A 13,324-nucleotide genomic window follows, 5' to 3' on the forward strand; every position below is an offset into this window, starting at 1 on the left:
TGACATATATGATATAGTGGTACAGACTTTAATTTGGTCTGTATTGTAAGTACGAGGTTTTAAAATAAAAAGCAATTGACGCGTTTTTAAATTCACGAAATTTTTTCCGATCACCTGTAAACACTTGTGGAGGGTTTATTTTGGGCTCAGGGGGTTGAGCAGCAGTGAGCTGTGATACACGGGCTATCTGCTGTCTCAAAATCTGATTTTCTTTTTGCACTTCGGTAAGAGAAACAAGTAATGCATCTACCTTTTGTGTTAGGTGCATCACATGAGTGGCTAATTCTGCTGAATCCATTTTTTTCTGGTTCGTGCAATCTGTAACGCTCTGGCGTTTGTTTTAGTGAACTGGATTTGCAGCTGCAGAATTTCCACTCAGTAGTCCTGTAGAGATGTGTTGAATCACCATATCCAACTCTCCAGACTCATCATTGTGGCCCAGCCTGCTTCAGCATGCACATATACAGACACTCAGATAAGATGTTCCTGGAGTGATAGATTGTATGCGATAGTATAGAGGTGATGTGCTGAAAGGACAGGCGTGAGTAGTGATAGCAATGATAGGCACTCAGGTAGTAATGTTCAGGAGTGTTAGCAGATGGTGATAGATAGTATGCAGGTAGGTTAGCAATCATGTACAAGTAACAGGTGGTAGGGGACAGCAGATGAAGTGTACAGGAGATGCTAACTTAGTGCAAGGATATAGATGGTAGTAGGCTCAAGAGCTAGCAATCTAGGTAACGGTGCAGATGATAGATATAGCAGTGCATAGATCCTAGAGATAGCAACAGTCTATAGTATGCAAGAGCAGATAGTGTAAGTTGATAGGAAGGAATCCCCTGCGGGGTACTTATCACTAGTTGGTTTAGCGAGGTGAGGGGTCCGGTAGTGAGATAAGGATCAGGTAGCGAGATACAGGATCAGTAGCGAGATACAGGATCAGTAGCGAGATACAGGATCGAGTAGCGAGACTCCGGTCAACCCAAGTATTGGGGAAATAGCTGGAGGCTTTAGCAGCGTCAGACAAGGCTGTATAACAGGCGGTTGCACGAACCTCTTGTGAGTGAAAGCCGGCGATTGAAATAGCCGCTCAGAGCAGCGCCTAGTGATGACGTCATGCGGCTTAAAGAGATAGGCAGGTATATGCGTTCCACCTAGCTGAAAAGGTGGGACGTAATGCGGAAGAAATGGGCTGGAAGGATACCGAAGGTACCAGAATCTTACACAAGGATGATCAGTGGAAATAGGATACATCTGAGCTCAATTTTGAGTGTCATGGCAAAGGCTGTGAATACTTATGTTAATGGAATTTTTTGTTTTTTCTTTTAACTACATGTGCAAAGATTTCAAACAAACTTCTTTCGTGTTGTAATTATGGGGTATTTTTGTAGAATTTTGAGGAAAATAATAAATTGAGTCCATTTTGGAATAATGCTGTAACATAACAAAATGTGGAAAAAGTGAAGCGCTGTGAATACTTTCCTGATGCACTGTATATTGAATTAGGACTGATTTTATGGATGTTTGATTTCTGATTCATGGCTCTGTGTTTTTTCACTTTGATCAATTCTCCTTGTCATACTGAATAAGATCACTTGTGTTTTCTACATAATTTGATAGCCATCTTCCCAGATAATTTTCTGCTGCAAAGACTGATCATATTTCTCTTTCAGAGAATCAAGGAGCTAGAAGAGAGATTAGAGTTCCAGAGAAGACAGATAAAAGAATTAGAAGAAAAGGTAATTTAGCAGCCTAATTCTATTATTTTGTCATATTGAGGCAGGACATCTTCAGGATGATTTATGAGAACTTGAAGAAAAGACGTGCGCCTACGCTCTCCATAGCAACCAGTCAGATTCCGGTTGTCTTTATACCGTGACATGTTTGAATATGACAGCTAATCCCGATAGGTTTATTGGTTTTCATTAGTTCTAAATCAGATCTAGATTGCTGTAATGTATTTTTTATGACATCACTTCAGGCATTAATAAGGTCAATTGACTAACTCACATACTATTTTCATTACCATGCATAATCTATCACTTTTTATCATGGAAAGTTTTTTTTCACTTCACCAAATGTTATTATTGCTTTCATCAGCTGAATTCATCACATGCACACTATGTTATTTATTTGTGAATGATTTTGTTTTTAAGAGTTATGTATTATAAAAAAAAAAAAAATACGCATAGCTGTCCATCCCTCAAAACTGCTTGTAAATATGTGTGTGAACGGGCAAAATTGAAAGTTTCCAGGTTATATTTTCTGAATCTCAATCTGAATGTACGAATGTGGAAAATACTGTATTATGACCAAAAGGGGGCGCAGAGGAGCATACTTATTTGCTATGAAAGTCAGGACCATCTAGTGGCCATATACGCCATTTTTCATATTCATGCATTTGAACTGCACAGATTAATGCCTGGAAACTTTTGATTTTGTACCATTTACACAGAACAAATTTCCATGTTTCAATAGACAACCAACTATAAAAAAAAAACCTTAAAAGTAAATTAAGAGTGATCACACAGGTAAACGCTCTTTGCAATGCCTCTAGTTTCTGACTGGGGTTTATTGTGAGGTTCTATGAGGGGTCTAATAAGGAGAGCAGTAAAAGGGACCATTTGAGGTGGAGAAGAATAGGGGATTTAGGTGTCTGGATGGCAAGTTCATACCTAAAGAAATGACTGGATACTTATGCAATATTTAGGTATGTGAATGGAACATTTTGAGGAGGAATATATAGAGAGATAAAACAGATGCCAGTAAAATACCTCATACATCTAGTGAAATCCACCTAATGCCTCCCACTGCTGTGCCCAATAAGGTTAATGTTAGGGCAATATGAGTCTCCTGAATGTTTTGTGTTCTGGAAGTTGTAGTCAGGCATGGTCTATAAGAGTGACTATCGTTACTGGACACTAGTGAAGCCCCTAAAGCTGCCCATAGTATTATATATCAATCAAACATGCACGCATGATTCGTCATCAAATACATTTTGTATAACATAAAAGTGGATCTGTGGTTCTGGTGGCTGGAGGAGTGTGATAGACTTACCTTTTGGGTTGACCTCTGACAGCTCCAAGGTCCTCCTCGTTACGCATCCAAAGTCTTCTTTCTTTGGCCATACTGGAGTTATAATTCCTCATATACACCAAACTTTATTATATTACAGATGCTATGAAAGTACAGTGCACTATACATGTGCCACAGACAGGATACAAAAAATGCTAAGAGATAGGGAAGGGAGTTTTTTGGCAGAAGAGACATTTATAGAGGTTTACTACCTTTTTTCTTGATATTGACAAATAGCTTTCTACTCTGAGTGTCTCCTCTCCACTGCCACTTGAACTATGGATGCTGGGGGAAAGCAGAGCCATCCTCACTCACCAACTCAGTGTAGGAACAAGAAGCCATTGCACACCGGAGAGATCACCGACATCCCCTTTATTGTAAAATGCATTTCACCCAGTAGGGCTCTATGACTAAACCATATTGTGTGAAACGCATTAAAGAGGGCAGTCCAGGGGCAGGCACTGCGAGTACTATGTCTACAATTTTTTACAATAAAGAGGATGTCAGTGATCACTTCGGTGCACAGTGGCTTCTTGTTCCTATTTTTTTTTTTTTGTTACACTTAAAGTGGACCTTTAGCTCCCAAACACAAACATCTAAATTGCTTGCATCTCTGCGTGCTTGTCTCTGAACATCATTAAGATACATATAAAGTTTTTTTTTTTGGAAACTTACAATTTTGTTTTCCCAATTATTGTTTGCTTATAGGATTTGTTGACATTGCCAGGGCCTTATACTGTAGGTGCCCCCTAGGAAGGCTACATCACCAGTGCCTTTCAGGGAGTTCTTGCCTTGTTTCGCACATGGCAATCTCATACAACACATGTGTTGATCTTGCACATGCACCATAGGAGACCTGGTGCGGTCTATTATAGAATAACATACCGCACCGGGTCCCCTATGACACATGTTGGATCACAGCAGCCAAAAAAAAAAAAATAGGAAGTTGGAGATTTTGAGGAGGCTGAGAGCATATATATATATATATATAGATATATATAGATATAAATATATCTATCTATCTATCTCTCTATATATATCTATATATATATATATATATATATATATATATATATATATATATATATATGTGTGTGTGTGTGTGTGTGTGTGTGTGTAGCCCTGCCCCCTAGGGAGCTGCTGAGTGTGGATTCCCCTGGGTTACCAATAGCAACAGTCTGTAAAACTTGTCACTTTTCACTTCCCCTGCCTGCTAGCCCCTTGTCCACTGACTCCCCACTGGAGTGGTCCCCTTCCTGGTCAGACCCCTGGCAAGCTTCCCGGTACTCACGGACACTGTTTTTCCCTGGGTTGCTTTGCCTTCAGCTCCACTTGTCTGTATCCTGGACCTCCTGGCTCAGCATCACACACTCAGGTCCACTAGGCAGTGACCACCTTCCTTGCTGACAGGAGGAGAGACAGCCGTCACCCTCCTCCTGGGACCTTGCTTCCCACCCAAAGACACATGTGTTCCAGGCTTTTATGACCTATCCCAGAATGCACCATGGTTGTGCCAACCCACTGGGACAGCCATACAAGCCTGTGTGTCACTGGCTGGGGTCCCTCCACTGTCCAACAGGCTCTCCCATTGGATACAGTGGGGACACTCCCTCAGCCCAGATGAATCACACTCTGGACACATGCAATAGGCAGAACAAACAAACAGGCTCCCCTAATAAGCAGATAGAGCTGCTAAGCTTTTACCAACCTAGCACCTACCTAGGAGGTTGCTACATATATATAGATATAGATATATATGTATCTATATATATATATAGAGAGAGAGAGGGAGAGAGGGAGAGAGAGAGAGAGAGAGAGAGAGAGAGAGAGAGAGAGAGAGAGAGAGAGAGAGATAGATAGATAGATAGATAGATAGATAGATAGATAGCTGGATAGATAGATAAATATATATATATATACAGTATATATATATATATATATATATATATATATATATATATATATATATATATATATATAATTTTCTTTAATCAGAGTTTAGTGATCCTTTAATTTACCAGTCCTGAGAATGATTATCCTGGGTTCCCACAAATAAAAGGATTGTGAGGTGACAGTCACATCCTGAATATGGATACTATGTTTAAAGCAGTGGTCTCCGAGCTTGTTTTGTAAACAAAAAGGGCCAGTTTAATGCCCTTCAGACTTTAGGGGGGCTGGACTGTCACCATTGGGACTAGGAAATATCCCAGTGTCAGTGGCAGTAAACAATGTCTCGGGCATGGTGGTCAATGGGAGTAAAAAATTACATAGTGCCGCTTGTACATCATTGGTATTAGTAGGAGGAATAGTGCCCCATTGTTGATGTCTTTGTTTAATATCTGTTTATTGGAAAGCAGATAGTACATACAAAGCATATGTAGCACCCTCCTAGGTAGGTGCTGGGAAAAACCATCTATTGCTCCTTCTGCTTATCAGGGAAGCCTGATCTGTAGGGCTGCCTGTTGCATGTCTCCAGGTGTGATTTACCGGGTCTGAGGGAGTGTCCCCACTGTATCTGATGAGGGAGCTTGTTGGACAGTGGAGGAAACACAGCCAGTGACACATTGGCTTTTGTGGGAGTCCCAGTGGGAGGGAATTCTTGCAATGCATCCTGGAATTGCTCATAAAAGCCGGGGGGACATGTGACAGGGCGTCTTTGGCAGAAAACAGAGTCCCAGGAGGAGGCAGATGGCTGGTCTCTCCTCCTGTATGTATGAGCAAGGTGGTCTTGGGCAGTCGGCCTAGTGAACCAGGTGTGGAGCTGAACTGCAGAGGATCCAGTGTAGCTGACGGGGGAGTTGCTGGCAGAGTCTCTCGGGAAAAACAGTGTCTGTGAGTACTAAGGGACTTGCCAAAGGGTCGGCCCAGGAAGGCGACCACTACAGTGAAGTCAGGGGATCAAGAAGCTATCTCACGCAGAGAAAAGTACAGTAAATGGGGTGCCGTGTAGAACCCTGAAGAATAGGGATAAAGGGGGTGCCTAGTTGGGCCCTGAAAAGTGATTCACAGAGCAATACAAGTTCATTAAATTCTTCTTCACTGCTAGTGACAAGGTAGCAGTGGCCTTGCCACACTCAGTTATATCTAGACATCCTAGCAAATTGTGCATAGTTCATTCAAGTTGGAGTATCCCACTCATCCCTTCTCCTATCCAAGTTCTCAAATAAAACTACAAAAAAAACAAAACCCCTAGACTGTTACTTGACTGAGCCAAGCACTTTGAAAATGTTAAACTGTGACGTTGTAGCTATGGGTAACCCAGGGGAATCACTAACCAGCAGATCCCAAGGGAGTAATGCTACACATATAAAGAGTTAACCTCCTGCATATGCACTATAAACAATAAAAGATGACAAAATGCCTAAGAAGTGAAGCATGGTAGGTGTGTCATTAGGAAATAATGTGGTACAAGAAAAATGAAAAAATGAAATCCCCCAGAACCAACAAGTTCTCTAAGAGCCGGTTCACACTACTCCGACTTGTCAGGCGACTTGATCGCCTGACAAGTAGCTCCCAATGCTGTGCAATGGAACTGTTCTAATCAGATCGACTCAAGTCGCTCCGACTTAGAAAAAGGTTCCTGCACTATTTTTTTGCGAAGTCGGAGCGACTTACATTGACTTCTATTATGAGAAGTCATTTGCAAGCCGCGATGAAGTCGTGCTGCACGGGTGACTTCAAAGTCGCCCGGAGTCAGGGCGAATTTCAGACGGATTAGTGTGAACTGGCTCTAAATCTCAAGGCAGTTAAGAAACTTCAAACAATGCCTGGGTTCAAGTCAAAGGAAGGAGAGAATCATAAATAGTACTTCACTGGTTAAAAAAAAAGAGACCCCATTGTTGATGTTAGTGGAAGGGGCCGTGCCTCATATCAGTGGGAGGAACAATGTCCCAATGGCCGGATATAGGCAAGCAAAGCCGCATTCGGCAATTTGGAATCCACGACTTAAAGGAAGGTGAAAGGCCTCATTACATTAGTGATCTGATTCAGGACAGTTCAGTAGATAGAAAGAATATCTATTTATGGAACTGATTCAGGGCATTAGACTATTTTAATCTTAGATTAAATCTAGTGCTAAAGTCTTGTTTTTTAGACCCATCTTTACATCTTAGCTGTGCTGTACTTCCAATATATGTATTGCTATGAATGTAGAAGAGAGTCTTAGTGTCTAATGAAGTCTCAGTGTTGACGCCAACCAACGTCCACCCAATGTCCAATGCTGCTGTGATATCTTCCTGACAAAGAGATGTGAATTCTAATTTTTGTTTTTTTCTCTCCCCTTTTTCCAGTTTTTATTTTTGTTTTTATTTTTTTCATTAGCTTTTATCCTGTGGTCCTAGATGGTCTGCACATCGTGCCTAGTAAGTGTCCAATTGTAGCTTCTAACTATGAGGTGCTGTGCTTTATAATAATTATAAATTTGTTTGCTTCTTTAGGCCTCATTTACATGGCCAATGACACACAGGCGATTATATGCATTTATAGGACACTTTAAAAACACATATAAAAGCATGTAGTGATTATAAATTGCACAATTCACACTGAGCACTTACTTGCATTTAGGTGCATTCAGTTTAATTGCATTTAGCACCCAGGAGGCAGATTAATAAATGCTTCTAAGTGTTGTAAACTCATTGTAAACGCTATGCTTCCCACATTGATTTCAGGACTCAGGGACCTGGGAAGGACACTGGGACAAACTAAGAACTTCAGAGCCAAAAAGGGTAGGACTCTGAAACAGTTTGTTTAAGTCCTTGAAATGCACATTGATCAGGGGTTTGTTTTCTGATCAACAAAAGCGGAGTTACACTAAATGAAACAAACACTGGAAATTAGAGCTGGTGGCGCTGATCAAGCTTGGAAAATCCGACACGGCGGTTTTATGCAAGTTGATCAGTAGACCAACTTTTATACAACCAGCCTGCACAGACATGGATTGAAATTTGTCTAGTCCCTGCTGAACTGGCTGAATTTCAATCCATGTATGGTTGGCTTCATAGCAGATATAGCGATCAATATCTGACTCTTATTGTATTGAATGTAAAGAGGTGCTGTAAATATCAATTTAATGAATCAAACTAAATTAAAATGTATTTGAAATTGTTCAATGTATAGTGTTTGTTTTAGATGATTGTATCATTATTTTATCTCTACTAATTCTCTATTCTTGTCCGATCTTCCCTTTTCTCTGCTCCTCACTCTCTTTTCTAAATTCAATGTTGTGTGTCCTTCATCTCATTTTGTTCCTCCCTCTGTGTCTCTCCCTGCCCCTTCTCTCTCTCCTCTTTTACCCCACTTTTTTCATTTTTTTGATGGCTTCTCTCTATCTTTTCACTTTTTTGTACCTTTTCTTTCTCTCCTTAACACTTTTTTTCTCACCCAATGTGTCTCTATCCCTCTTTGTCCTCATCTTCCTTCTCATATCTTTCTCTTTCTCTCTCTCTCCATTCGTCTCTATCGCTCCCTTTATGTCCCCTTTCTCTACATTTATCCCTTTCAATTATTTCCTTCTCCCTCCATCTTTCTCTCCACACCCTCACTCATTGTTCATTGAATGTCTCTCTCTCTAAATATATATATATATATGTCTCTTTTTTATGCACCCCATCCCCTCTTGTTTTTTCTCCTCAATTCTTTCCTCCTCTCTCTCCATCTCTATCTATCCCTCACTCTTTGGATGCATTCTCTCTATGCTTCTGCTTTCCCCGCTTAATCTCTTTTATCCATCCATTCCAATCCAATCCTTTCCTTTTTTCCTTTCCTTTCTCTCTCTCTATCCCTTTCTTTCGCTATCTATCTATCCCCTTCTTGCTCTTTCTTTCTCTCTCTTTATCTATTCAATTCTCACTCTTTTTCTTTATCTATCCATTCCTATCTGTCTTTTTCTATCTGTTCCTTCTTCTCTCTATCTCTATGTCTCCCTTTCTATATCCATCCCTTTCTCTCTTTCTCTCTCTCTCTCTCTCTCTCTCTCTCTCTCTCTCTCTTTCCCTCTCTCTCTCCCTTTCTATTATTCCCCCCTCTCCTTATTTTTCTATCTACATCCTACTCTTTGTCTCTCTTCCTCTCTCTCTCTCTCTATGTCTCTCTCTCTCTCTTCTTCTTCTTCTTCTTCTTATTCTTCTTCCCTTTCCCCCTCTCTCCTTATTTTTCTATTTACCTCTTTACCTCTTCCTCTCTCAATTTCTCTCTCTCTCTCTTCCACTCTCTCTTTCTCACCAACCCTCCCCTTTCCTCCCAATTTCTTTCTCTCTCACCTCTTGCACTTTCTCTGTCTGCCTCTACCTCCCATTATCTCTCTCTCTCCATTCCCCTCCCCCATCTCTCTCTCTCCATATCTCTCTCTTCCTCCCCCTATCTCTATCTCTCCATTTCTTTCTATTCTTCCCCTATCTCTCTCTTTTTCAATTTCTCTCTATTTCTCCCCCTATCTCTCTCTCTCTCTCTCTCTCTCTCTCTCTCACCATTTCTCTCTCTTCCTCCCCCTATCTCTCTCTCTCGCTCTCCCTTTGTCTCTATTACTCCCCCTATATCTCTCTCTTTCCATTTCTCTCTATTCCTCCCCCTATCTCTTGCTTTATTTCTCACTATTTGTCCCCCTTTCTCTCTCCATTCCTCTCTATTCCCCCCCATCTCTCTCTCTCTCTCTCTCTCTCTCTCTCTCTCTCACTCTCCCTTTCTCTCTATTCCTCCCCCTATCTCTCTCGCTCTCCATTTCTCTCTGTTTCTCCCCCTATCTCTCTCTCTCTCTCGACTTCTCTCTTTCTCTCTCACCTCTTCCTCTCTCTTCCTCTCTCTCTCTCTATCTCTCTCTCTCTCTCTCTTCCTCTCTCTCCCTCTCTTTCTTTCTATCTCCCCACCTTCTCTATTCTTCTCTCTTCCTCTTTCTCTGTCTGTCTCTTCCTCCCCCCTATCTCTCTCTTTCTTCCCCTCTTTCATCCTCTTTTTCTTCTCTTTCTTTCTTTCTTTCTTTCTTTCTTTCTTTCTTTCTTTCTTTCTTTCTTTCTTTCTTTCTTTCTTTCTTTCTTTCTTTCTTTCTTTCTTTCTTTCTTTCTTTCTTTCTTTCTCTCTCTCCCTTTGTCTCTCCCCCCTCTTTCTCTGTCTATCCCTTCCTTCTACCCCTTCCTCTCTGCCAATCTCTCTCTCTTCTCTCTCTCTTCTTCCTTCCCTTCTTTATCATTCCTTCCTGTGCTCCTCCACTCTGCCCATCCAATGTATGTCAGCTGTAGCCTGGTTAAGTATGATATATCGCTGCCTGTGAATGGGCTGAATGGTACTGATGGACTGAATTGTATGATATCAAGGCCAAAACTTTTAAACAACATTTTTACAGACTTCCACTTCTGTGGTGCTTTGCTGGATACTCGCAGCAATTTGTGTGCTAAAGATTTTTTAAAAAACACAGCGAAAGCTGAGAACTTCAACTGGAGAAACTGATCTCATGATTCAGGATAAATGGACAACCTGATTTCCTGCTAGGCAGGCAGCGTATTGCTTCTGTATAGAAGTGCATTTATCTTGTGTTCAGCTGTTACATCAATTTACATCATGTGTACGAACAATGGGACAAGAACAAAACTCAGCTCCCGGCTTCATCCACATGGTCCCGTCACCCTACATACGCTGTAACGTCACATCTCCCGGGCCTTCAACCGTCGGGATAACCACTGGTTCAGCTGAGTGAATAACTCATATTTTAACAAACTTTAAAATAACAAAATCCTACAGATGCTTTAACAGAGAAATATATATTTTAACCAGGAAAGCACAAACAATGTACTACAAGTCATCTCTGTACAATACATTGCATCAAGCTACGGATAAAAAGGGTTTCTTTTCCTGCAAGAAATGATGGGACAATGTCACACAAACGCAATGAAGTTTGTTAGAACACAGCAAGTTGTAAAGAACAGCACAACCCCAAGACAAGGACATTTAGGAAATGGACCTTTTTCAAGGAGGTGCATTTTTAAGACAGGTAAGAACACTTTAAAGGTAACGAACATCAAACATCCTTTTTTAATAACAAACATGTTTTAATTACCTGCTCTTTGCAATGATTTTGCACAGAACAACCCTCAATACTAATCTTCTCGAGGTCCCCCATCAGTGCTCCTCGCTCCTCCCCTCTGCTGAGAGCCCCCATAGCAAGCCGCTTGCTATGGCGGCACTCATGCATGCATAGTTCGGAGCCCCTCCGCTGTGGGGTTGATTTACTAAAATGGAACAATGCAAAATCTGGTGCAGCTATGCATGGAAGCCAATCAGCTTTTAACTTCAGCTTGCTCGATTAAGCATTAATTCAAAAACTGGAAGTTGATTGGTTTCTATGCAGAGATTCACCAGATTTTGCATGCTCCAGTTTTAGTAAATCAACCCCAGTGTGTCCATTGACACACAAAACGTTTTTTTGTAAATCAAGTTGCGCTAAATGTGGTCTATGGAGGTATAAAGTCCACAAAAGTCCCAATATAGATGACAGATGAAGAAGTATCCTGGGTAAGATCCTGAACCCGACTCCCTTAAGAGTGTATGCTTACCAGAATAAGGTAAGAATAAAGCGGATAAGCTTTATCTTGTCACTTTGATAGAAGATCCAGGCCCGTGTGAGCAGTGAACTCAGAGGTCATTGGATCATGAAAAAAATATAAACAAACGCAATAGCGTAAAACCCAACAACTTAATGTATTATCACCATGAGTGTGACTTGAAAAAGGAAATTGGGAAGTGTGTAATTAGAGCTACCACCAAGATAGCTTAATAGAAGCAAAAGGTTGAATAACCCTAACAAAAGAAATGCGGATAAGTGCAAAAAATGTTCCAGTTGGAGTTGCCTCTTACCAGACAAAAATATTAAAAAGCCCAAGTGAAGGATAACAATATTAAAGATGTGTATTGGACCATCACCAGCTAGATCAGCCTCTTACCGAATGAAAGTTAAAGCAAGTGTGTAGAAATCAATCCAAGTGACACAGAATGCAATGCTAGGAATCACCAATAGGGGTCGCCTCTTACCAGATATTGGACTCAGTCAAGCTTGTATGATAGTCAATAGGTAGGGTCCAACCATGAAATATGGGACAATCCTCGCTTCCAACCATGGAAATCCCCAATCAAAAAAGAAGAAGAGAGGCTCCCATAGCGTAAAACCGTACAATTTATTAAAATAAAAAGGAGTAACACTTACAATGTAGCACGAAAAGTTAGGCAGAAACTGTGCAGCCGCCGGCCGGACGGCTACGCTCGCCCGCACTCTCTAGGTCGCTGTTGGATGACGTCAGTACGCCGTGCCCTGACGACGTTTCGTCACAGATGATGTTTTCAAAGGTGCGGACGGCGTACTGACGCCATCTATTTGAGCAGGAAGGTGGACCAAAAACCGGAAGCAAGCGAGCACCGCTCCGCCATCTTAAGTGGGGGAATCCAGACCCGAGCGGTAACACGCATGCAACCAGAGACTGGCACCAAAAAACTGTTGAAAACCAATCTGAGAGTTATGATACCCCACAGATGGCTACATAAATTTTAATGTTAATATCAAAAAAACAACAGAATAGCACGATAAACATGACCACATATGGGACATCCGATAGATCACCATCTAGTGGCCAAAAAGCAATATGGCAATAATAAAAAATATTTAAAAAAAATATTTAAAAAAACACATCAGAACAGCAACTTAATTGACATGACAAATTAATGAATACTCATATTCAGATATGTATGAATTACACATGTAATTACTCTTATATCCAACCAATTAAACAAACTCTAGTAATTACTGAACACACAGGTATCCAGTAAGATAAAACTGGACCCTTATGTTGCCAATAAGAACCTTTAGAGTACTAACACATATATATTGACTACGTGTGGTTGAGGCTGTTCTGTGGTAAAGATAAAAATATGGAACAATATGTATTAAAAAAGGAATAAAAGATAAAAAATAATAATGGGAACCCAATCAAACTGAATATAGTTATGCATTATCTAAAAACGCATTTATTTCGATATCTACATTCAGTCCGAACGGTACGTATGTTTTGACCCGATGTATCCAGGTCATCTCCAGCTTTGAGATACCTCTAACACACAAAACGTGGCTTGGCCTGCACCCTGCTCCCTCCCCACTGGCTGTGATTGACAGCAGCAGAAGCCAATGGCTCCTGCTGCTGTGGCTGAGCCAATGAGGAGAGAGCAGAGAGCTTCTGTTCTGGTGCACATCGCTAGATCGAAATTGGGCTCAGGT

At 41.0% G+C, this 13,324-nt stretch overlaps 1 protein-coding gene across 1 annotated transcript in view; it reads left to right on the forward strand.

Moving 5' to 3' along the window:
- Positions 1-11,022, forward strand: part of JAKMIP3 (Janus kinase and microtubule interacting protein 3) — a 197,766-nt gene extending 186,744 nt beyond the window's left edge. The window contains exons 22-24 of the mRNA XM_082267585.1: positions 1,674-1,739; positions 7,365-7,436; positions 10,299-11,022. Of these exons, the coding sequence (XP_082123711.1) occupies positions 1,674-1,739; positions 7,365-7,415 (117 nt within the window). The 3' untranslated portion in view covers positions 7,416-7,436; positions 10,299-11,022. The remainder of the gene's footprint in view (positions 1-1,673; positions 1,740-7,364; positions 7,437-10,298) is intronic.
- Positions 11,023-13,324: the final 2,302 nt, after the last annotated feature.

The sequence above is a fragment of the Pelophylax lessonae genome, assembly GCF_965119305.1.
Source record: "Pelophylax lessonae genome assembly, chromosome: 9".
Lineage (NCBI taxonomy): Eukaryota > Metazoa > Chordata > Amphibia > Anura > Ranidae > Pelophylax > Pelophylax lessonae.